The sequence below is a fragment of the Eumetopias jubatus genome, unplaced genomic scaffold, assembly GCF_037043125.1.
Source record: "Eumetopias jubatus isolate StellerSeaLion01/CBP00866 unplaced genomic scaffold, mEumJub1_p1.0 scaffold_3, whole genome shotgun sequence".
Lineage (NCBI taxonomy): Eukaryota > Metazoa > Chordata > Mammalia > Carnivora > Otariidae > Eumetopias > Eumetopias jubatus.
This window is the reverse complement of record NW_028274809.1, coordinates 33,976,068-34,002,108: the sequence shown is the minus strand read 5'-3', so window position 1 is coordinate 34,002,108 and position 26,041 is coordinate 33,976,068. Positions and strand designations below refer to the sequence as shown.

Here is a 26,041-nt window from a genome sequence, read left to right as displayed (position 1 = left end):
AAGACAGGGAGCAACTGTAGCTTAAGAGCCCCGTAAACTATTTGAAACCCTCATCTTGTAGGATTTTGTCTCACCTGCTGTGAGGGTATCACCCCACAATAATGCTGACCAATCGGCCTTCAGATTATAAAGTGATAAATTCAGTTTTTTTGTTTTCTTCTCTTTTTTTAAGATTTAATTGTGGTAAAATATGTATAACATGAAATTTATCATTTCAGTTATTTTTAAATGTACCATTCATTGACATTAAATATATTCATGTTGTTGTACAATTATCACCACCACCATCTCCAAACTTTTTCATCTTCCCAAACTGAAGATTAGACATTAAACACTAACTTTCCATTCCCTCCTCCCACTCGCCCTGGCAAACACCATTCTACCTTTTGTCTCTATGAATTTGACTACTTTGAGTACCTCATATAATTGGAATCGGGTAATGTTTTCCCCTTTGTGACTGGTTTATTTCACTTAGCATAATGTCTTCAAGTTTCTTCCATATTGTAGCATGAGGCTGAATTTCTTTCCTTTTCAAGGCTGAATAATAGTCCATTGTATGTATTTGTCACATTTTGTTCGTTCATCTGTCAGTGGATGCTTGACTTGTTTCCATATTTTGGCTATTGTGAGTGATACTGCTATAAACATGGGTTATTTAAATATCTGTTTGAATCTCTGCTTTCATTTCTTTTGGATTATATACCCAGAAGTGAAATTGCTAGATCATATGGTATTCATTTTTTGAGGAATTGCCATACTGTTTTCCACAGTGGCCGCACTATTTCACATTCCCACCAATGGTGCACAAGGGTCCTAATTTCTTCGTGTCCTCACTAACACTTGGTATTTTGTTTTGTTTTGTTTTTTAGCAATAGCCATTCTAATGAGTATTGAAATGGCACCCACTGTGGTTTTGACTAAATTCAGTTTTGAACCTCTGCATTCAATGCCTTAATTTTCCATGATAAACCAAATCTAATTATATAGCAAGGCCTGTATTTCTTCCTCCTGAGACTTGAACCTGCCTTCTGGGAAAGTCACCACCACGGAGGGAGATCTAAAAGGTAACTGGGCCTGTAGCCTGTTGTACTTCTTCCTGAAAGTCTGCAGGGGGCACTCTCACAGGGTTGCCATGGAGGTTCAGCTGACGATGACAGGGCAGGTCGGTTTTCCAGGTCAAAGCAGGGTTCTAGATCACCAGCAAAAGGATCCTTTGGTTTCCTGACTCTCTTTCCCCCCGCCCTGCCCTCATAGTGTCAGCATCAAGGAGAACCAAACAGCCCAGGCTATAGCCATGTTTCTCAAAGTGGGTGCTAATGGTATGCGGAGTGGGAAAATTCTGCATCATGCATGACAGTCCTGCGCACTGCAGAACATTTAGCATCCCAGGACCCTGCTTGCTAAATGCCAGTAGAGGTCCCAGTCATTGTGACAACCAAAATGTGCCCCCCCACATCTTCCAAGTACCCCACCCTCTGGAAATTGGGAGTTGCCCAAGTGAGATATGCAAAGGAACCTGGAGATTCCCAGTATCTGCGCTCACCCATGCAAAGCAGCAGCACCCATAAAAAGGACTCATGTCCAGTTGAGGAGATGCTGGAGCTTGGCCAAGAAAAACGTCACAGGTTGCTTTAGGTGACCTAGACAACTCCTCTGAGTCTGCTAATGGTTAGTTGACAGTGAAAGGCTAGCATATCAAGAGAAAGGGGAAGACACTTTCTAAAAGCAAGATGAGTACTATAACAGAAAAAAATACCCCAATATCACCCCCTGCTCCTGCAATCAGGACTTGAAATCTGAGCCTGGTCCCTTAAAGTCCATTTGACCTTCCCTCCCCCACAGTGTGTGAACACTGCCCTCAGCAGTCTCTGCCTTGCCTAGGCTGGTTGAAGAGACTTCACTTCCCTGTGCTGCCATAGCAACCAGGAAACAACCTTCCGCTCACAATGAGAAGGATGGTGCAGTGGCCCAGATCTGTAGATGCACACAGCCCCGTAACAGAGCAACAGGACCAAGGGACAACAAGGGAGTAGGCGAAGAAGACAGAAAGGTTGCCCAGAGAGTAGACAATCCAGAGCTTGAGGAGTCTGGGTTTGCGGTTTATTTTTTCTCCCGACAAAGACACACACTGTCTAAACTGTGTGGCTGGTTGTTATTAAGAAGCTGCTGTACGAAGGAAAAATGTATTTAATAAAAGGCCCAGTGTTTGTGGTCTTCTTGGGCTCACTGCTGAGCTCAGGAAATCTTGAGGTGTGACCAGTTTTCAGCCTTCAAAACCAAGATGAACTGCCCTTGAGAAGGGTGGTCAGAAGGGAAACATGTTCACGCTCTCTCTCCTGAGCCGGGGACATGGGAAGTTGGTCCAGAACAAACAGAAGCTAGAAGTCTATTTTGAACCAGAGGTGAGTCTTAGAGCTGAATATTTTGGGGGTGGGAGGAGAATGCTCTTAGAGCTGAATATTTTGGGAGAATATTTTGGGGCTGAGCCGTGCTTGTTTTGGTTTGGTTTGGTAGTGAGGTTGGGGGGTGGGGATCGCTGGTAGACGTTCCCTCCTCCTTGGTAAAACTCAAGAAAATAAGGAAGTTTGCTTGCACGTCGATATTGCCCCTGGAGCCCTCCTCCTTCCCCTTGTACACTGACTTACAGCCTCATTTGCTTTAGACTGAAGGAGATTCCAGACTGTTTAGAATTCAGATGGTTTGGTTCAAGACCAGAATTTCCACCTGGGTTCTAGACAAGTTGATGGCTGTTTGGTTTTTAGAAGTTTTGCTCTGTGGTTGAAACGCTGTGTATGTTCATACCATTTCAATGGCTTCCTTGAACTTTCTGGAATTCAACCCAGAGGACTCATACTTAACATAGGCAAAAAATAAAAATAAATTTTTTTTAAATCTCATTTTAGAAGATTTTAAAGAGGTGGCAAAATTCCCTTGTACTGGAATTTTATTTCACTGAATCCTCCCAGGAATAAGAAACCCGGTGGGGTTCTTTGAAAATGTTTGGATCACACAGAGATTTCCATTGTCATGGTAGCTTGTCGTGATATTTGACCTTTGCTATATTAAAAGACCTATAAAGTTTCAAAGGACCTCTGTGGCCAATGGCATTTACTTACTTAGAAGATATGCAACTACTTTATAGGGTCCTAAATAGCCAAATTAGGTAATGTTACACAGCATCTGGAATGCACAGAAAGTCTCCCTGTGTACAGCTGAAGTGAGGGTTGGAATGAATGGTTTTCCCCTATTTAAACTGCCATCCAGTCCATAATTTCAAAGTAATTTGCTGCCCTTGATACTTACGACTACTTACTTGCATACCAGGACATTTTAACTAGCCTATTGAAGCCTCCAGGCATGAACGGCTCTGCTGAAAGTTGTATGGGGTAAAACAGAACCCTGCCTGAGGTTCTCCTGATTCTGAGATGTGGAGAACAAAATCAGTTGCTCTGAAGAGTGTTTGTGTCCCGTGACAGCGTGAAAACAATTCACAGAGAATCAGTCACTAAAAAACTGTCAAACACCTTGCACCAGGGCTGTTGCTATCAAGGGACCATGGATCGAGGTGGTTTCTTTCCATTGCAGGATTACTTGAACTGGAAGTCCCCAGAAGATTATGTCCTGGTCAGCAAACCGCAGGAGGAAGGCAGTGCCAACCAGCACACCTGGAGCCTCTTTCTCCCCAAGACATTCAGTACTAGGAAGGGGGCCCTGATCCTCTACTCAGAAGGTTTAGCCTTATCAGCATGGACACCGGAAGAGAGGAGACAAGGCCCCCACCGCCCCAAAGGCCACAGGAAGAGACCAGGTCTTGAACTGCGCACACTTGAGGACCTCAAAAAAGCCATCCTGGCGTACGGAAGGAGACAGGTAGGCAGAGCAGCCCTGGGTTTGGGGAAGGCGCTGGCCTGCGTGTCTGGAAATCCAGTTGTAGCTTTGGCCATACCTTCTCAGACCCTAGGGAAGGTATGAAACCCTAAAACCTCCATTTCCTTGTCTCTCAGATGGGATTGTACTCTGGGCCCTATGGGCCTCACACAGTTGCCATGGGGCTTAAATGAGATAATGTATGTGAAAGGGCTCTGAAAGCATCAGGGGCAGTGTTACCCTCATCTTGTATTTTCCTTTCCGTTAGAGTAACACAAAGTCTTTTTCAGCTTCAGACAGATCCAGGCCAGCAGAGGTTTCATCAGAATCCTTGAAATCCTGTCTCATAGCCACAAGCATCATCCTCACACCTCTGATGTTTCTGGCTTTGTGGAAGGGAGAGGGAGAACATTTTAAATATTTACCTTGAGCCCTTCAGCATCTGCAGAAGTTAATGAGTTTTTCCATTCTGAATTTAATCTTAAGGGAAAACCCCTGTGCTCATTTTTCTGATTCATACTTTCTAATGTCTTATGAGATGTCCACATGGCCCCTGACTGATGTAACTGCATGCATCAGCCCTTTGGCTGAAGTCATGAGAGAGTCTGGAAAGATGTGTCACTTTATAGAATTCTAGGTTATAGATGCTGGGTTACTCCCTAGTTTATTTTTTTTTTTAAAGATTTTATTTATTTATTTATTTGAGAGAGAGCAGAGAGTGGGGAGGGAGGGGATAGAGGGGCAGAGGGAGAGGCAGACTCCCTGCTGAGCAGGGAGCCTGAAGTGGGGCTCAATTCCAGGACCCCGAGATCATGACCTGAGCCGAAGGCAGATGTTTAACCAACTGAGCCACCCAGGTGCCCCGATTGCTCCCGAGTGTACTGCTGGCTTCTCATTTCCCACAGGCTAAAGTCATTAGCTTCTTATGCCAGACCCTTCAGGCTGACTTTCTTTTCTAAAGCTAGCAGTGTCTACCAGTTGTTCTTACCACCGCCTTAACTGTGAACCCCTCAAGACCCCACCCACGTGAATAGCTCACTGTTCCCCACACATTCTGTGCCCTTTTCTGACTATGCTTTTGCATCTGCTTCAAAGCTCCTGCTGACCCTTCAAAATACGACTGAGATGTCATTTCTTCAGTGAAGCTTTCTCCCATTTCTCTAGGCAAAGATATCCCATTGCTCTCTCCTCTGTGAACATTCCCATAGCATCATGCATTGCAATGTATCTCTTTATCCATCTGTTACCATCTCCTTGAGGGCAGGGACCATGTCTAAATCATTTCCAGAAAACAGTGACTACCCACAAACATTGGTGGAATGAACAAATCGATCGTGCAGGGCATTTTCAGTGTTTCTTACATCATCTCCCAATATCATTGCTGGGCAACTTATCACCTACCCCACCCTAGACAAAGTTTCCAAAAGGAAAGATTCCTGTCCCCTTAAAATACAGAGAAGCTTTTTTTTTTTTTTAGATTTTATTTATTTATTTGACCGAGAGAGAGAGCAGCAGAGGGAGAGGGAGAAGCAGGCTCCCCGCCGAGCAGGGAGCCCGATGCGGGGCTCGATCCCAAGACCCTGGGATCATGACCTGAGCCGAAGGCAGACGCTTAACTGACTGAGCCACCCAGGCGTCTCCAAAATACAGAGAAGCTTAATGATGTGACCAAATGCCCATTGTCCTTTGTCTTAGAATCATAAATTTTTGGGTGAAAGGAAACCAATTATTGTGGAAATCTTACTATTATTTTATAGCCCTTATTTTATTTAATCTTCACAGTGACCCAGTGACATACGGTTTTTCTCTCCCCCTCTCATAAATGAGAAAACTGAGGCTCAGAGGAGTTAAGTGATCTGGCCAATGTCTCAAGCTAGTAAGTGACAGAGCCAGAATTCCAGCCCGGAATTGCCTGCCTCTCTAGGGCAGGAATGCTTTGTACTTTGCCCTATTGTCTGTGGGCTTGGAAGAGCCCCCGGATGTCATTGTGCCAGGCCTTGGCCCTATTTGTCCTCAAATCCATTCCTCACCTTTACTTTACTTTGCTCTGCACAAAAGTGGGGTTAACCACAAGCTATATATAATTCCACAAACATCTGTGTCAACTAGCTTCTAATTGAATTTGTTAGTGGAAGACACTGGAAGGAGATAGGAAAGAGAGGAGAGAAAAAAGCCAAGGCATTTCTCTCCTTCCATTCCATCTGTAGGTGGTGAGAAACACCTGCATCACCTCTGTGGTCCAGCTCCCAACGGACAGGCCCAGTGTGCCTCCTCACCAGGTTCCCCCAGCTGACCCCACCTGCTCCTCCCTCTGTCCTTGAGCCCAGGGATGGTGCTGGCTTTTTGATTACTAATCTCAGTGTTGCCTCACCGTCTTTCTGGCTTCTGAGCTCTCTAATCTCCTGTGCAACCAATTTCTTGAATTACATTTTTGCTGTGTTCAAATACTTAGAGTGGTTTCTGTTTTCCTAATGAGACACTGCTATGTAGGCTAACTTACTGTCAAGAGTAAGAATACCTTCCACAGCTTTCAGACCCTTGACTATTTCAGGCAGCAGGGATATTTTTACTTTAAAAAGTAGAAGAGTCTATTTGGGGATGGCTACCTCTTGGGTTAGACTTGAGCTCAGTGAAAAGAGGAGAAGCTCCTGTCCTCCCCTGGTACCTACCTACCAGATTTATAACGCACACCTGTAACAAAAAAGAGTATGTCATCTACCCCCGAGTGGGTAGAAGGGAAATTGTGTGAAGAAATCAGAAACGAAAGAAAAGAATAATTACAGGCGGAAATTTACGATTCGAGGACATTGTAGGTTGAAATAGGAAGAGCAATTTGAAGGGATTTGGGATTAAAGAAAAGGAACAGCTCAGAAGAGGAGAGCTTTGTACACTACAGACCACCATCTGATTATGAAAACTACAGACTGGCAAGAAGATTTTACATCATAATATCCGGTGCTGAGAAGGCTGTGGGGAAATGAGCTGTCTCATACATTAGGAGCACACATTCACATGACTTTTCGGGAGGGCATTTTGGCAAAAACCTATAAAGAGCTAATACTCCGATTTGGCATTCTACTTTTAGGAATTTGCTTTAGGAAATAATCAGAGATGTGCCCAATGATTTACACACAAGAATGTTTACTACAGGTTATTTATTACTCTACAAAACATTGAAAATAATAAATGTCCAACAATGAAACATCGATTAAATAAATTATAGTACAGTCATATAATGGGTTTGGAGTCAGGCAATAAAGTCATGTATTAGTCATGAATAACATGAGAAAATATCCACAGTATATTCTTAGGGCAGATTACAAAGTAATATTCATCTAATAAAAATACTGAAGTTCATTAACATTTTTTGAGTATTTACTATGTTCCTGCTACTGTTTTAAGTACTCTTTGTGTATAACTCATGTAAGCTTCCTATCAGTCCTGAGGGTGTTTATTATTATTAAATCATTTTAGAGGTGAGGAAATTGAAGCACAGAGAGCTTGAGTCATTCACTCAAGATTATACAGCCATGTAGATGATCACACCAGACTTCAAGACTAGGCGGTGCAGAAAACATTGCCTCTCTAATGTAATCCCAATTTTCAAAAATTAGTTATACAAGCAGAAGGATGCACATCAACATTTAACCATGGGTGGTGGAATTAAAAGTTATATTTTTATTTATACATGCCTTTTTACCAAACATTATTGTTTTTAAGTCATGGAATTTTAAAAATAAAATAAAAATCTATGGGGAATCTCTCATCTTTATATAGATTCCCTGTATATATGTAATTAAATTAGATTTCCTCCTGCTAAAAATAAACATTTTTAAAAGTAAAAATCTATTGAAAAATAAAAATCTATTCCTTTGAAGGAAGTAAACAGTGGCAGAGAGAGTGAGGTTGAATCTAAGGAGTCAGGTGAGGTCAGGAAGGGAAATGAAATAGAAACAGTGCTGTAAATTAGGCCTTACCAATAACCACATCATCTATGTCTCAGGGTCAGTATTTCGTTGTCCAAAGAGTATATAGTTCAAGAGTTAAAAACACCACACTCAAAGTAAAAGAACCAAATTGGGCAGGAGGGAATGGGAGATAGTTAACAGACAGAGCAGTGCTACTTACGGAAGGATCTCTACTGACCGAACTGTGAATCAGGAAACCTGCAAAATTCCAGTGCATTCAGACCTGTGATACTAGAGCCCATCACAGGGAGGTGCAATTAAATTTTTCAACCATCTCACGTTATTTCCACTTCCATACATGGATATAATGACATGCATGTGGCAGTATGTCTAGGTTTTGTAGCTCAACGTATACTTACCCTTTAACTTTCTTGATGGCCCAACTCCTAACGAGCAAAGGTAAGTGCTAAGTCAAGAGATTAAATGTCAGAGTTCTCACAATTGTAGATACACACAATATGTTGCTTGTTTTTTTTTTAAGGAGAAAATATTGTTAAAACATTCCCAAAGCGGGGATTTTCATTTTTCCTGAGGACTTTAATTCATTTGGCTTCCCATTATTTAAACATCAAATAGCTATAAAACCTAAATAACCATAATTTGGGGTAGTATCTAAATGACAGTCATAATGGTTCTCTTGAAGCATGGCAGAATCTTCAAGTACTTCTCAAATCATCAGAAATACGCAATAATTTTCACATTGTTTTAGTATTTCCTATTCTTTTTTAAAAATATATTTTAGTTTCATTTGGTTACAAAGAGTGTGGGGGTTTGGGGGTTTTTGAGTTTTGTTTTGGTTTTTTTTTTTTAAGTAATCTCTACGCCCAGCATGGGACTTGAACTCATAACCAGGAGATCCAATTTAACCAAGAGTTAAATTGGAGTTAAATTAAATCCAATTTAATTACATCTAATATACAGGGAATCCATATAAAGATGAGAGATTCCCCATAGATTTTTATTTTATTTTTAAAATTCCGTGACTTAAAAAAAAATAATGCTTGGTAAAAAGGTATGTATAAATAAAAAGTTGTGGTAAGTTGCATGCTCTAGCGATTGAGTCAGCCAGGTGCCCTAGTATTTTTTTTATTTTTTTTAAGTTATTTACTTATTTATTTGTTCGCTGCGGGGGAGGGGGGAGCAGAGGGAAAGGGAGAGGAGAAGGAGACTCCCTGCTAAACATGGAGTCCGATGGAGGGCTCGATCCCACAACCTTGAGATCATGACCTGAGTCAAAACCAAGAGTCGGCCACTTAACCAACTAAGCCACCCAGGTGCCCCTCTTTTTCTTATATTTTTAGGATTTTGTAAATCTGGTGATATTTTTAAGTGTCCAACAATGGAACGTTGCTTAAATAGTATATTAAAAATAATCTGGGGGCACCTGAGTGGCTCATTTGGTTAAGCATCTGCCTTTGGCTCAGGTCATGATCCCAGGTCCTGGAATCGAGTCCCGCACCAGGCTCCCTGCTCAACGGGAAGTCTGCTTCTCCCTTTGCTCCTCCCCACACTCGTGCTCGCTCTCTCTCTCTCTCTCTCTCGCAAAAATAAATAAATAAAATCTTTTAAAAAAGAAATGAATAAATAAAAATAATTTGTTTCAAAAATTCAATTCACAGAGCATCCCATTTCCCTGTCCCATTGAGGGATAAATAGGATTTAGGATTACCATAGTTGATTTCAACCAAGGTTGTATTGCTCCTGACATCTCCCTTATAAATGTGGCTGTATTTAAGGGTAATATCAACCTTGTTCCACCGAATATATCCCTACACATTCTATACTGTCTAATACTCAGGACTCAAGGTTCTTAACTCTTTATTTAGTGTTTTCAGCCAAAGTCCAAACCATGAAGGCACCTTCAGGCTACTATTTTATCAAGTAATATTGTGAGAAATATGCTTTTTGAATAAAGTTTATTTTCCTGTCCTGAACATAATGATTCATCATACAAAATAGAAAAATACAGAAAAGTAGGCAGAATAATAAATTATTTTTTGAGCCAAAGATCAGGAGGAAGAAGTTCCCTTTGCAACAGCCTCCTACTTTTGTGATGGTGTTCCTAAGAAGTGCTCAGTGCTGATGGCTATCAACCAAGCGTCAAGTAGGCACCAAAGCAGTGAAAGGTTAACAGAGTGACTTGACTATACTTTCTGCCAACTGTCCTCCATTTGAGCAGCTCCTGAGCAGTTGTACTTAGAGCCTTTAATAAAGCTAGAAGTAGGAAAGATCAAGAGTGAATCATGGTTCAACCGTGACAATGAGCTGAAAGGTATTGTCAATAATAGCTAGCACTTATTGAGTGCTTAGTGTATGCCAGGCATTTTATCTATATAACCTCACTCAATTTGCACAAGTTTATGAGCTGGGTGTTAGCTTTACCCCCCATTTTGTAGGAGGAAACACTGGGGCTTGAAGTTAATTAACTTGCCCAAAGTTACACATCTAAAGGATGGAGCTAGGATTAGAAGCCAGACAACTGATTCCAAAGCCCCACTCCTAATGCCTACAGGGCCTGATTTTGAAGATTCCACACATTCCAGAGAAAAGAAGCTTCCCTCTTGCTTTTTTTTTTTAAGATTTTATTTATTTATTTGAGAGAGAGAGAATGAGAGATAGAGAGCACAAGAGGGAAGAGGGTCAGAGGGAGAAGCAGACTCCCTGCTGAGCAGGGATCCCAATGTGGGACTCGATCCCGGGACTCCAGGATCATGACCTGAGCCGAAGGCAGTCGCTTAACCAACTGATCCACCCAGGAGCCCCCCATCTTGCTTTAACAGCATTTTTTAAAAAGGGACCTGGGTCTTCCAGAACATCCCTTAAAACCATTTATAATTCTAGGAAAGCAAATCAGATTTTCATCAAAATCAATCTGAGTTATAGGTAATATGTTCATAGTTAGCCATATATATGATCCATTAGACTTCTATTTTTCTAGACTTTATGTATTTCATCCATTGGTTCCCTTGTATAACCAACAGATAGAGAGAATATTTATAATAATGGCTAACATTTATGTAACACTATTATATCCATCACTATTATAAGCACTTTATACTTATTTCATTTAGTCCTCACAATTTTATAAGGTGTGTTGTAAAATTTATAACAACTTTAAAAATATATTAAAAATATAGGCATATATAACATATAACAACTTTATAAGTGTGACATAAAATTTACCACTTAAATTAATTTTAAATATACAGTTCAATGGCAGTATGTACATGCACGTTGTTGTACAATGATTACCACCATCCATCTCCAGAACTCTTAAGTTTTTATTTTATTTATTCTTTTTTAAATTTTTTATTGTTATCTAAATCACCATACATTACATCATTAGTTTTGGATGTAGTGTTCCATGATTATTTATTCTTTTTAAAAGATTTATTTATTTATTTATTTGAGAGAGAGAGAGAGAGCGCATGCGTGAGCTGGGGGCGGGGCAGAGGGAGAGGGAGAGAGAGAGAATCTCCAACAGACTCCCCGCTGAGTGCAGAGCCAGACAGACAGAGATGCAGAGCTCAATCTCATGACCCTGAGATCATGACCTGAGCCAAAAATCTAGAGTCATACATTTAACCGACTGAGCCCCCCAGGCACCCCTTTAAGATTTTATTTTTAAGTAATCTCTACACTCAACATGGGGCTTGAACTTATAACCCTGAGAGAAGAGTCACATGTTCCACCAACTGAGCCTGCCTGTTTTACAAAAGTAAAACTCTCTACCCTTTAAACAATAACTTCCTATTTCCTTCTCCCCACCAGCTACTGGCAACCATCATTCTACTTCTTGTCTCTATGAATTTGACTACTCTAAGTACCTCATCTGAGTGGAATCATATAGTAGTTATCCTTTTAGTATTTTGTGACTGGCTTATTTCACTTAGCGTAACATCTTCAAGGTTCATTCATGTTGTAGCGTGTATCAGAATTTCTTTTTTTTTAAAAAGCTGAATAATAGTCCTCTATGTATAGACCAAGTTTTGTTTATCCATCCAACAGTCAATAGACATTTAGATTGTGTCCATATTTTGGCTATTGTGAATAAGGTTGCTCTACACATGGGTGTATAAATATCTATCTGTTCGGACCACCTGGCAGGCTCATTTAGGTGTAGAGATCACTTAAAAATAAAATCTGAAAAAAAAAATCTTAAAAAAATCTATCTGTTCATATCCCTGCTTTCAGTTCTTTAGAGTACATACCCAGAAGTGGAATTGCTGGATCATATGGTAATTTTATTTTTCATTTTTTGCGGAACTGCCATATTGTTTTCCATAGCAACAGCTGCATCATTTTACATTCCCACCAGCAATGCACAAGTGTTCCAATTTCTCCACATCCTCACCCACTCTTGTTATCTTCTGTTGTTGTTGTTTTTTTTTTAATAATAGCCATCTGAATGGGTGTGAAGTGATATTTCATCATGGTTTTGATTTTCATTTCCTTAATGATAAGTAAGCATTGAACTTACTTTTCATGTCCTTATTGGCCATTTGTATACCTTTTTTACAGGTCTACAAGTCCTCTACTCAAGTCCTTAGTCCATTCTTAAAATCAGGTTGTTTTGCTTTGTTCGTTTTTGAGTTGCAGTTCTTTATATATTCTAGATATTAATCCCTTATCAGATATATGATTTGCAAATAATTTCTCCCATTCTGTGGGTTGCCTTTCAGTCTATTGACATTGTTCTTTGATGCACAAGTTTTAAATTTTTATGAAGTTCAACTTACCCATTTTTTCATTTGTTGTCTGTTTTTTTGGTGTTATATATCCAATAAATTATTTCCAAATCCAATGTCATGAAGCTTTTCTCCTATATTTTCTTCTTAAAAGTTTTATAATTTTAGCTCTTTTACTTAGGTCTTTGATCCATTTTGAGTTAGTTTTTGTGTATGGTGTGAGGTAATTGTCCAACTTCATTTTTTTGCATGCAGGATATGTATTTTTTTCATCCTCATTTGACAGTTCCTTAACTGAGGCTCAGATGGGTCAAGTAATTTCCCCAAAGTCACACAGCTAGTAAATGATGGAGACAGGATTCAAACCCAGGAAGACTGAGCTCTTACAAGAACTGAAGCTTAGTTTTTGCTGTTTTCAATTCTAATTGTTGTACCTTTGCTTTTATGACATAGGGTTGGTCAAATCTTTGATGCTAAATGGTTTGGTGGGGAATCAAGCCCTGTTACAATTGTAACTACAGGAAAATTCAGACCACTTTCTGATTCTCTCTCTTCTTTTTTAAGATTCACTTATTATTTGAGAGAGAGAGATAAGAGAGCATGAGTGAGAGGGGCGGAAGGAGAGGGGGAGAGAGTCTCAAGCAGACTCTGCCCTGAGCATGGACACCAATGTGGGGCCAATCCCACAACCCTGAGACCATGAACTGAGCAGAAACCAAGAGTCAGATGCTTAACTGACCACACCACCCAGGCGCCCCGAGTCTCTTTATAATGGCTTGATATCCAGGAACATGTAATCACCGAAGATATATGGGAGAGAGATAGTATCATTTGCAAAGAATCACAGAAATTAAACCTGCAGAGAAAATGGCTGGCTGAGAGTGGTAGTGTTTACACAAAGCTGATTAAAGTCAGGCTGGGGGTGGAGAAGGCTTTCTAGGCATCGCTGCAAGCAGCACACATCTCCCTATTCCCATGATACCCCCACTTCTACCCAGCGGCACTTCCCTGGTATCTCCAGGCTGGCTCCAGCCAGACCTGCACAGGGGCAACAAGAGCAGGTGGTCAGCCTCTGTCTGAAAGTCCGGCTCCAGCAAGCCTGACTGAGAAACAGGAAGCACCGGCTGTGTTCCCCCTCAGAAAAGAACTTCTGACTGAAGTAGGCCGTTCAAGGTACAGGTGTTCAGCAGGGAAGTACAGACATTTTTGGGATTTTGATTCAACTGAGCTAACATCTTGAGTGGTTATTAACTAGAATAGCGTCTGACCTATGTCAGATGCTCAACACATGGGATGAACACATTAGTTGCCAGGGTGTGACAGGGAGAGGCCATAACCTCTACCCAGTAGGGGTGTGCAAGGACCAGATTAGAGTGACTACGTCTTGGAGGAGGTAGAATTTGAGCTGAGTCTCGTGGTACAAATAAGTGGAGAGAAACCTTCCAGTCACAGGTAAGTGAAGGCCTAGAGGGAGAGCTGGTGGAAGAAAGTCAAGGCAATTAGACAGCTAGGACTCTTAGCCGGAGATGTACCTGGAGAAGCAGGTGGGGTCAAATTGTGCAGGGCTTTGTCTGCCAGTCCTGGGATTTCTGGACTTCTCTCTTTACCCCTCTGTCGACTCCTGCACACAAAGGCTGGCCACAGTCTGTGTGAGATGGCAGCTGTCTGTCCAGGCTTTTCTTGCCCTCCTGGGGGCTCTGGCATCCTGCCACCCCATATCTGCTGAGCAGGAGCACAGCCGGCAGTGGCTCCTTCATTCTCTGGAAACCCTCACTGGCTAGCATTGGGGCAGGGTGAACGTGACAGCCAGTGCAGGGGTGGAGACCAGTACTGGGCGTCCCCTCAGCTCCTCTGCACATGGAGGCCCAGCAGGCCCTGGGAACATGGCTGGCCAGAGAAAGTCCCTTATTAAAGGAAGCACTCTGGTGGACTGTGGACAATAGGCCACTCTGTGCACACTAATAACTCATTTCAGAAGAAACCAAAAGCTGGAGTTGATTGGCAAAGCCAAGGCAGGCCTGAGAAGTTTGAAACCATCACAGCCAGCCTCCTGCTGTCACTTATTTCGCTGTTCCAGAAACTCCCTTCCCGGCTCCCTTCTGTCTCCTTTGAGGTTTTATAGTAACTTCTGGGTGGTTAGAGGTCCAGGATAATGTTGGAGAAGGAAATGAGAGGAGGGTGGGTGCAATAAAATAAATTAATTTTTTAACATGTTTTCCATGTATTAATATAATCTAACCATATTATTGGATTTTTAATTTTATTTCACAAAAGGGAGAAGAAAAAAAACTAACTGTAACCTTATGCCCAACACCCTATTAACCATTGTTATTAGAATTTTAATATATTTTCTTCCAGTCTTTCCGCCATGATTATATAGTTATAAAATATACTTTTATGAGGTTGTGATTGTACTTTACATTCTCCCTTGTATCTTGCTTTTTTCTACTTAACATATTATTCTATACCTTGGAAACGAGTGAATAGATTTAACCCTGCCTGGTCCTCTTGGTAGCCCTAAACAGGCCTTGGGCCTCTCTCAGTGCATCCATTTATCCAATGAGATGTGAAATTTATCAACCAACTTCACAAGCATGATTTGAGAAACTAATAAAAGAAAAAAACCCAGAAAACTAGAAAAAACTTCAGAGAAACTGTGGCAGGCAGAGTCATGACTCCCGAAGATGTCTATGTCCTAATCTCTGGAACATATGAATATATTAGGTTAAATGGCAAGGAAAATAAAGGTTGCCGATAGAATTAAGGTCACTAATCAGATGGCCTTAAAATAAAGAGATTATCGGGGAGCCTTGTGTTGCTCACTTGGTTGAGCTTCCGACTCTTGGTTTCAATTCAGCTCATGATCTCGGGGTCGTGGGATTGAGGCCCACCTCAGGCTCTGTGCTCAATGGGAAGTCAGCTTCTCCTTCCCTCTCCCTCTGCCCCTCCCCCTGCTCACAAGCGAAAGCTCGCGCACATGCTCTCTCTCTCAAATAAATAAATAAATCTTAATTTTCTAAAAAAGAGATGATCCTGAATTATCTGCGCAGGTTAATGCAATCACAAGGATCCTTAAAAGTGTTAGAAGGAATCAAAAGGGAGAACCAGAGAGATAGCAGCATGAGGACTTAGCCCAATTTTGCTGGTTTTAAAGACAGAAGAAGGGGTCACAGGCAAGGAATGCAGGCAGCCTGTCGGAACTGGAAAACACCAAGAAACAGATTATCCCCTAGAGTGTCCAGAAAGAACACAGCCCTGTCAACACTTTGATGTTAGCCCAGTGAGATCCATTTTAAACTTCTGACTTCCAGAACAATAATATCATAAATGTTTATTGTTTAAAGCCACTAAGTATACGGTAATTTGTCAAAGTAGCAGTAGGAAACTGGGGCGCCTGGGTGGCTCAGTCGGTTAAGCGTCTGCCTTTGGCTCAGGTCATGATCCCAGGGTCCTGGGATGGAGCCCCGTGTCAGGCTCCCTGCTCCACAGGAAGCCCGCTTCTCCCCCTCCCTCTGTGTGCTCACTCTCTCTCTTCTGCTCTCACTTTCGCTCTCAAGTAAATAAATAAATTTTTTATTTTTTTAAAAGATTTTACTTATTTGACAGAGACACAGTGAGAGAGGGAACACAAGCAGGGGGAGTGGGAGAGGGAGAAGCAGACTCCAGCTGAGCAGGGAGCCCGATGTGGGGCTTGATCCCAGGACTTGAGCCGAAGGCAGACGCTTAACAACTGAGCCACCCAGGTGCCCCTAAAATCTTTTTTCTTTTAAAGCAGCAATAAGAAACTAATACAGAGGCCAAAGTCAGCTTTCAAACTATAGGCAAAAATGTACTAGATACCCCAAATTCCAGGACAAAGGATTTCCTAACTCTTCTCGGCAACTCCCTGCCCCATTTAGCAAGTTGCCCAGTAAAGCTCCAGAACCAAGCTGATACTTCAGAAAATATCCACGAATGGGAAACAATAAGGGGCTCTTGTCCAGATCAAACAGTGCATCATGCCATCTGTGTAGGGACTACAGCGTCTCAGAGGAGGCGTGGTCTTATCGCATGCAGAGAGAAGTCATTTGAAGCAAAGATTTACAGGGAGAAAATGAGGCTCCAATTCACCCAGAAAAGGCCTTGAATCTAATGCTTAATATTCCATGGCTTACCACAGTGCCTGGCACATAGAAGATGCTCAGGAAAGATTACTGCATGATCCCCAAATGAAAAAATGGAGTGAGAGAGAACTTGAATCACTTTGCTTCCACTGCCCTCCCTATAATTCTTTCTTATCCTCTGGAAAAACCCTCAAGATTTATGTGGGAGTGAATTATTTGGGATCTTTTTGCACTTGAAGTATCTGCCATATAAAATGTCCAGACATCAAAGATCAGTTGATGCTCTCTTTGGATTCTAAACATTCATTTAATATACAGATTCCTAAAGAGTACAGCCAATTGAATAATTAGCCATGCTTTCTTCTTTCTGTTACTCAAATTGTTTGTTAGTCATCAATCTGTCTTATTTGTCCTTTTGCCTCCAGTGCCTGGTATATTGTTTGATGCATTGCATGAGTAGATGAATGAATGAATGTCTATCCTGGCACCTGTTCCTCTCTCCCCAGCAGAGGTATTCTTTTGTCCTATGGACTTTGGCTTCCCAGCCCTCTTTTTAGCTAAGAAGGGTCTCTGGTGTTCTTGAATCCTCAGCTACAGCTGTAGGCTGTCCTTCTGTGGCATTTTGATCTGAATACATCTGAACGGGAGCAAACCACAGATTTGCCCATTAGAGCAAGAACCCAAAACCTAAGGCCATTCTTTCCACATCAGGCAGGTTCTATATTTCCATCATATTTTTTTTCTTTACTTTTTAAAATTTAGTCATTCTTCTTTGGTAAATTCTGGCAGGATATGGCAACATAACTCAGGCCTGTGGCTTACTGACCTCATCAGACAGTGGTAATTCCCTGATGGGTGGGGAGAAATTGACCAGGAAGTAGCAAGAGGGAAGTTTCTGACCTATATTTTGTTATGTGTGGTGGTTACAAAGGTGTGTACAATTGTCAGATTTTATTAAATTGAACATTTTAGTTCTGTGCATGTTATTATATATAAATTCTGCCTCAATTTAAAAAATTTATAAGAGAATGGGGTGCCTGGGTGGCTCAGTTGGTTCAGCATCCAATTCTTGGTTTCAGCTCAGGTTATGATCTCAGGGTCGTGAAAATCAAGTCCTGTGTCGGGATCCACACTCAGGGCCAAGTCTGCTTGGGATTCTCTCTCTCCTTCTGCCCTTACCCACACTCATGCTCTCTCTCTCTCTCTCCCTCACTCTCTCAAATAAATAAATAAATCTTTTTAAAAAAATTTGTAGGAAGACTCTGAAATCACAATCTATTCTTCAGTCAAGAATGTCATGATTTTTTTTTAAAGATTTTATTTATTTATTCGACAGAGAGTGACAGTGAGAGAGGGAACACAAGCAGGGGGAGTGGGAGAGGGAGAAGCAGGCCTCCCGCTGAGCAGGGAGCCCGATGTGGGACTTGATCCCAGGACCCTGGGATCACAACCTGAGCCGAAGGCAGATGCTTAACAACTGAGCCACCCAGGCGCCCCAAGAATGCTATAATTGATTGGTGATGTCCACCATGGACAAGGGGGAGGCTGATCGATGTCAACACAAGTCCTCATGTTTGCTATTCTTGTTCTTAACTGATCATCCTTAGAGAGTTCTGCATCACTTGAGTAATTATAGTATTAGCTTGCCCACATTAAAGGATTATAATGAGGTGAAAGTTCTTTGTAGAGTATATATCCCCTCCTAAGTGTAAGACGTTCTTATTCACATTTATTCCCCATGATGTCTTGCACAGTGGAACTGATTTTGGCAGGTAAGTTCCCAGAAAATTCTTCTGGGCTGAAATGAAATGCAGCAGAGCCAGATATTTTCAAAATGCCAAGCTACCCATTAACATGAACATAGTTTGTCTGTCCCATTATTCATATTGCAAACATTGACCGCCGATACTGACTTGTTGAGCTGACTTTCCCATTACCCTACAGGACCACTTTTTCAGATACTAAAATGATTTCCACAGGCTAAACTAAGTAATGTGTTTTCTTTGAGGCTCTTATTCTTTTCTGATGCTTTGTCTCAAGATGGGGTCTGGAATTTCTCATTTCTCCTTCCAACAGCAAATCCTCAGGGGCCTTTCAGAACTTTGCTCTGTGGGCTCTTGGTTTATGTCTGTTGGCTCAGGCATCTGTTCCAGGTGCCTTTAGGCACCTTCCAGGAGTCTCCCAGATTACTGATGAGGATTATACTAACTAGCATGCATCACTGGGAGGCTCAGGACTCAGCAGCCATGCTGTTTCCTGACTGGTGTCCCCACAGAGGGAGCAGGACAGAGCATGGCAACCGTACCTCCACTTCCGAAGCCAACCAGAGAGCCAGGGCCAACGGCAGATGCAGCCTGGGTATTCGGCCAAGAGATACCTCCGAGGCCTCTTGCGGACATGGCCCCCTGACACCATGTACAGGCTCCAGTGTGCAGGTCAGTGGGGCAATGGGAGGACATACGCACTGAGATGCCCTGCCTTGAATTCTGATGTGAGAGTGTGTTTTCCATTAAGTCCTGAAACCCTAGAATTTCAGGTACAACTTTGTGGTAAGGCAAAGGTGCTCAAGCTTGGGAGCTGAGAACCTCTACCATACGTTTTGCCCTTTGTCCTCCCCGCACATTTGCAGAGGAACATACAGCCTGAAGTCTTGCCTTCTCTCTAGCTCCTCTCAGGACCTTCATACCTTCATACTCCACATCCCAAGCAGAACTTTCTTCCCAACCTTCCCCACCAAGGGACTTCGGATCCTCCAGATCAATCCCTCTCTTTTACAAGATAAGGAAGGGGGGTGGGGAGTGGCAAAGTAATTTGTCTACAGTCATTCAGCCAAAAGCAGAGCTGGGACCAGAAGGCCAATCCTCCCCACACCCCCAGCTCCACATTCACCCCAACACTCCCTAGTTGCCCTCCTGAGGTGACCTCAGATCCTCCAGGAAGTGGGAATGTTAGGCCTCCTCCTCTTAAAGATGGCAGCTCACCAGCACCATCCACTGAGGAGACAGATGCCCTTCTGCTGAACAGAAACCCCAAACGGACTGTGTAAAGGCTTAAAAATGAAAACAGGAAACTGTTGGGGATTCAAGTTGCCAGATTTAGTGCATACACACAGAGACCCACACAGACATACACAGACACACAGACACAAAGAGTTAAACTTGCAGTATTTGGTACATATTTTTGCTAAGAAAGTATTCATTGTTTATCTGAAATTCAATTTTAACTGGACATCCCATATTTTATTTGGCAAACCTGTTGGGGTTGAGAGGAGTGGGAAGTAGGATTTGCCAGTGCCCATTGGGTGTTTGCCATTTCTTCAGCACAGACAGGACCAAAGGAAGACTGACTTGCATCTTGCTTTATAGGTTTACCTTGGGAAAGGAGAGAAAAGAGCTCTCTCCCCAGTAAGTGATGACTTGAAGGAAAATGAGATATGGGTTTGTCCATTTATTGGTTTTACCTTCATGACAGGCCCAGGATTACAGGCAGTTCCATTTATTTAACACTTGTGAGAAAGAGCCTCTTAACCAAAGATATGTTTATCACTGGGTGGGGCAGAGGGCACAGCAGGCCACTGTCCCATAGCCTAGGCCCAACACCTTCAAGGACAAGAGCCCCACTTAACATCAAAAAATGTCTCAGACCCCTCTGTGGAAGTCATTTGCCTACAATGTGTAGTTTAAGGAAAGATTCATGCGTATGTGCATTCTTGGGCCCCTTGCCATAATTCATCACCAAAGCCCCTCTTGATGGCGAGACCCTCAAGCTGGAGGAACAATAGCAATACTGTGGTATGAGATCATCGGCCCAATGGCCTCTGCCAGAGAGCTCACATCACAGAGCTCACTACCTTTGTAGGTTAGTGTATATTCTCTGGTCCCATCTTGCCACCCCTATGATAACTCCTTCAGACCCTTCAGGCCCACATTTTCTACAAATGCTTCTCTGACAACGCCAGCCAATATTGAGCTCCCTATTTTCTGACCTTCTATCACATTGATATTTGGGGCCACACAGTTGAGCACAGGAGAGCTTTGTCTTTCCAACTGCCTATTAGCGCCTCTAAAAACGGCCCATATTAACCATAACCCCAATAAATACTTGTAGAATGACTGAATTGAGAATGATGGGGCCTACAGAACCAAGTAGGAGACATCCAGGAGAAACCTTTGGATTCTCCTCTTGAAGCAGGAGGAGCCTTTCACCCAACCCCAAAGAAGCATCCATGCTTCTTCCACCAGGGAGACCCAGTTCTTGGAAATGGTGAAGTGAAAGAAGCACACATGTGGCACAGGACCAGAAGCACCCAAGACACTGAACAGAGAACCCTCTATGGGTTCTATCTGATTTTTAATCCCTCCCATCTTTTAATTGTCTTCTTTAACGGGCGATGTCCAAAGCCAAGACTAGTGTAAGTGAGGGACCTTGTAGTCATCTCCAAGACCTCTGGACCGGTGACCACTATTTCTACCAATAACTCCTGACCTACTCTTCAGGGTACATCAAGGATTCTGTGCTGCTCCAGGACGGTCAACTTAATGTACCAAAGAATCTCAGGTCACAACAGGATCTTTCAGGTGTACCCCCAAAATACCATCTCCTGCCTGTCTTCCCTCCATGTTGGATTCAACAAGGAAAATCTTTTGAACAAGGTACATGTTGATTTTATGACCAGATCTCAAATATTTGGATTTTTTAAAAAGATTTTATTTATTTATTTGACAGAGAGAGAGACAGTGAGAGAGGGAACACAAGCAGGGAGAGTAGAGAGGGAGAAGCAGACTTCCCATCAAGCAGGGAGCCTGATGCGGAGCTCGATCCCAGGACCCTGGGATCATGACCTGAGCTGAAGGCAGACGCTTAACGACTGAGCCACCCAGGCGCCCCATCAAATATTTGGATTTTTAACCCTTTAAAATGGAGTTGCCCAAAATAAAGTCTAGGGATTCTGGGTTTCTTTGTCTTTAGAGTCTAGACCAGAACTATCCAACCATACTTTCTGCAATGACGGATTATTCTATAATATATGCTGTCCAAGTAGTAGCCACTAGCCACATGCGGCTATTGAGCACTTGAAATGTCGGAAGTGCGACTGTGAAACTGAGTTTTTGATTTTTACTTACTTATAATTAATATACAGGTAAACAGCCACATGTGGCTATTGGCTACTGTATTAAACAGTACAGGCCTAGACTCTAGATTTTAGATGATTTCGTAGGCCTGTTCTACTCTAACATTCTTTAATTCTATGGTTTTGTGGCAATATCATAAGAAAAAATACAGGCGTTGGAGGAATGCCTGTTCTATCTCTTACTAGATGTAAGATCTTGAGCAAGTCACTTAACCTCTTTGAGCTTCTGTTTGCTCATCTCTGCAATGAACGTAATAAGGCCTGCCTTATTACTGTACAGAAGATTATTGTGAATTGTCTGTAAGCTGTTCAGTACTATGGGGTTTACTTATCAAAGTTATTCTTGGGAACTCGAAGCAATAAAAGAGCCAGAAATTGCCTTTGCTAAGGGAGATAGGAAAAGATGACTGAGTAGCACCAATGGACAAAGAATAAGACATTGGCTAGTGCCAGGGTTCTTGAGAAAAGAGAAGGAAAGAACAAGAGCTTAACATAATATAAAGTTAATTTTTCTGAAATGAAAAAGGAATTTTCCAGAAATAATGATAGTGCCTAATCAATTCTTGTCCTTGGGAAAGGATCTGTCAGGATAAGTAGAATATCTGATCTATCCAATGAATGAAGAAGAATGTGGCAGGTTCTCATTAAACATTCCTGCCATATACCTCCCTTAAGTCTTGACTCTGGAACCAGGGAATTTTGATCATAACCTGATCCACATATAGTTCATATACAGGAAATATGCTGGTCAGGCAACTGTATTGCTCTTTGTAAATTAATATCCTGGCTTATAGAGTCTCTATACACTTTGCTAATGTGGATCAACATCCCTGAAACCAGTTGATTCTGGGACACTAAAGAGATCAAGTTTCTTGGCCATCCGTGTCCTGGGAATGGGTGAATTTGCCCAGGTAATGCTCCTGTTTTGGGACCTTCTGTCCTTCCCCAGGTGGCACTCCATTTTGACATTGCCTTATGCCCTCTCTCTTCAAAAATCCTACTGCCTCCAGTTAATATCCTTAGATTTCAATGCCCTAGGGTCTATAAATACTAGACAGGGGATTGCAGTACTTTCGTTTTGGGAGTAGATCAAGACTGCACACCAAAGGGATCAAGTGATTTCCTTTATTAATGCCATATGCCAAGGAGCTGTAACAATCAGGAAGAAAACAGAGAGGCCATATAGAATTGTAATTAAACATGTGGCCATTAGCACCAGATCCCAAGCCATGTGACCTCTCTGGGCTTCAGCATCCTCATTTATAAAATGGAGATGACCACGCCCACTTTTGCTTCACCGGGTAGGATGTTGGAGTTAAACGGGATAATGCAGTATCTGGCACATAGTAAGTGCTCAGTAAATGCTAGTGTAGACATCCCTACCCTGTGTATTTAAGCATAATTACTAACTAATTGCAATGCCCATTGCTCATGATCACAAGGATCAAAAATCAATTTGCAAAGAAAAACAGCTCAGAGGCTGTAACTTGAACCCTGACTGATGGTTTTATTGGTTTTAATTTCATCTCCCCTTGGCCTCCCTCTTTTTCCCAGATACTTTATTTGGAAAAGTAGGAAAAGTCCCATCTGCAAATATAACATATCCCCAACAATGTGATGTTGGTCATGTCACTTATGCTCCCTGCATCCTTAGTTTGCTAATCTGTAAAATGGAAGTAATGGTATCTGCATTCCACCTTCTCTGGGTTGGTGTAAAAAAAAAAAAAATCACAGAAGAGGACAGAGGTTAAAAAAAGCTCTCTAAGACCTCTAAATTGCTACTCCAATTCACATTATTTGGGTAATCTGAATCCATATTTTGAGACAGAGAGACCAAGTTTTATGGTCTCCTTTCAACAACTGAACCTTCCAATACCTTGCTTGCATACCTGCTTCTATTAAGCATAAGCAAATGAGCCAGAGATGATGTTTACTAAGAAAAATCTTGGTTTCCCTTGCATAGATTGAGTCATATACTCAATATCACCTGGGATACAGCCAAAGGGAAGAATGCTCCCCTACCCACAGTGCCCCCTGCCGCAACTCAGATAGTGTACCATATAAGTCTCTTCACTGAGTGAGTGGTCACTTGGCCAGATTTTCACTTCCTCTACCCTCAGAAATGCATTTGGTTCCAGGTGAATCTGACCAAGAAGGATGGACCTGAAGTCAGGCTTGGCCCCAAAGGATCATTCTAGAATACACAAAAAGGTCTTTAGTGCCACACCCTGTATGGCATTGAGGTCCTCTTGAGGTAGGCCTTGTGTGGCCCTGAGCCTCCCCAGGCTGAGGGGTCCCCAGGGCTCGTCAGGTTTCCCTGGGCCACTAAAACCTGAGCAGACCCCTCTAAATCTGAGCCTGAGTCTGCCTCTGTTCCACCCACATTCTTGGCATTGGCTCAGACCCCCAAACTGTCAGGAGCCAATGAGCAAAGGAAGGAGAGCTGGAGGGAAGGAGTAGCCTCACAATTGGGCATTTGGCTTTTGACCCGATGACACCAAGGAAGGGAATGACGAGGGTTAGGGAGTATAGAGGGAAGGTGAGGCTGGCTGGGAGTCTCCAGAAGTCTGGAGTTCCAACATATACAGGGCCCCTGAAAGGCTTCCAGAGCCCCTGGTTGAAAGACAGCCCCATATTGTTCCACAGAGCAGCATGCCGAGAGTGGAGGTGTTGCTAAAGCAGCTCCAAACAAGGAAGTTTTGCCAGATCGCTTCAGCAATAAATCTACCTTGAGTAAGTGATGAAAATAGCTGCAGGACCCTTTACCCCATCGATGAATGATTTGTTAACTATGCTGGAGTCATCTGTTGACTCAGATCCTTCCTGAGGGTTGCACAGACAGGGTAAGTTCAGAGAGCTAAGCAGCCGTCCATCACAGTGCATTCAGCAGAGCTTTTCCCCACAAGTAAACACCAGCAGGCAGCCCAGGAAATCAAGTGCTTCCGACTGAGCATCTCAATGACAACAGAGCAGGGCTGCCGAAGAGCCCACCATCATCACACCACGGTAACCCTCCAGTCCCTCAGTTTGCAAAGGGCCATCACATTCATTATTTCGTATGAGCTCCAGACAACTGTGTGAGGAATCAAGGGCAAGGAATTAGTATCCCCATTTTACAGATGAGGAAACTGAGTCCAATAAATGACGACTCGATCCTGAGCCTCCTGATTCGAGTGCAGTTCTGTTCTATAGACCTGGCCGCCACTTCCGTGAAGGCACTAGCAGAAATACGGAAATAAGGAGGGAAGAGGTACAAGGGCCTCCATCAACACTTTTGGTCAGAAGAGCAAGAAGGGAGGCAGCTTGGAAGCAGCTAATAGCACCATGCCCATTTCTGGGTTTACAGGGCTGACCCGCTGTTCACCTTTGCAGGTCAGCAGGGCCTGGCCGGAGGGGAAGCTGGGGCTAGCGGACGCATGGACCAGGGCTCCATAGCCAAGAACTACAGCAGTCAAAGGATTCATTTGCCACAGCTCAGGAAGCAGCCGTGGCAAGAAGCCGAAACCCAGGCAGAGGTACCATTTCTGATGGGCTGCCCTCTGTCATTGTTCCTCCTGACTTCAGAGGGGATATGCCCTCCCTTCACTGCTCCTTGGGGTTCCTCCAGAGAAGGGAAGAGGACTTCGAGCCTATTGACCACTGTTTCCCCAAAGTGTCACATGTGGAACATTGCCAGTGGCTCGATGAAAAAAAAAGATTTTCCTGGTCAAATACCTTGGGGAAATGCTGTGTACCATGTTCTCCTCCTGGAGGGTCACAGGACACATTTGAATATGGACCATTTGGGGAAGTTCTATAGGTGAAGTAGCTGGTTTAACTTTAACCCATGGTTTTCCAAACTTACTTAACCACAGAGTCCCCCTACACTCTTCACCCCATCTAGGCAGCTGTCATCTTCTCTAGAGAAAAGAGCTTTTGGCCTTAGAATTGGAAAAGGCTTGGTTGGGGTCCTGCGTCTGACAAGTCGTGGTGAGCCCGATAAAGAACATTAACTGACTTAGAGCCTGAATTACCTCCTTTGTAAAATGGAGCTGTTACCATACATACTCACTAGGCTACTATGAGGATTAAATGCATTAGAATATAAACATGCTTCCTAAACTCTAAGGCCTGTGTGTGTGTGTGAATGTATGTACAAGATGACAGTGGTTCAGAGCAACATAGACAACACATGCTCCTGTCTTTAAGCTCATTTGACCGACAAGAAAGTCACGTGCCACTGTGAGCTGCAAAGGAGGGGAAGAGAGGTGCCACAGGGGAGAAGGGCAGGAGGGAGAGACATTT

General features: G+C 42.7%; 1 protein-coding gene across 2 annotated transcripts in view; it reads left to right on the top strand.

Moving 5' to 3' along the window:
• Positions 1-2,318: 2,318 nt before the first annotated feature.
• KIAA2012 (KIAA2012 ortholog) overlaps positions 2,319-26,041 on the top strand; it is a 101,086-nt gene continuing 77,363 nt past the window's right edge. For both annotated transcript variants that reach the window (XM_088022074.1, XM_028121392.1), the window contains exons 1-5: positions 2,319-2,402; positions 3,586-3,870; positions 18,902-19,061; positions 21,123-21,278; positions 25,130-25,272. In XM_088022074.1, the coding sequence (XP_087878200.1) occupies positions 2,319-2,402; positions 3,586-3,870; positions 18,902-19,061; positions 21,123-21,278; positions 25,130-25,272 (828 nt within the window). The remainder of the gene's footprint in view (positions 2,403-3,585; positions 3,871-18,901; positions 19,062-21,122; positions 21,279-25,129; positions 25,273-26,041) is intronic.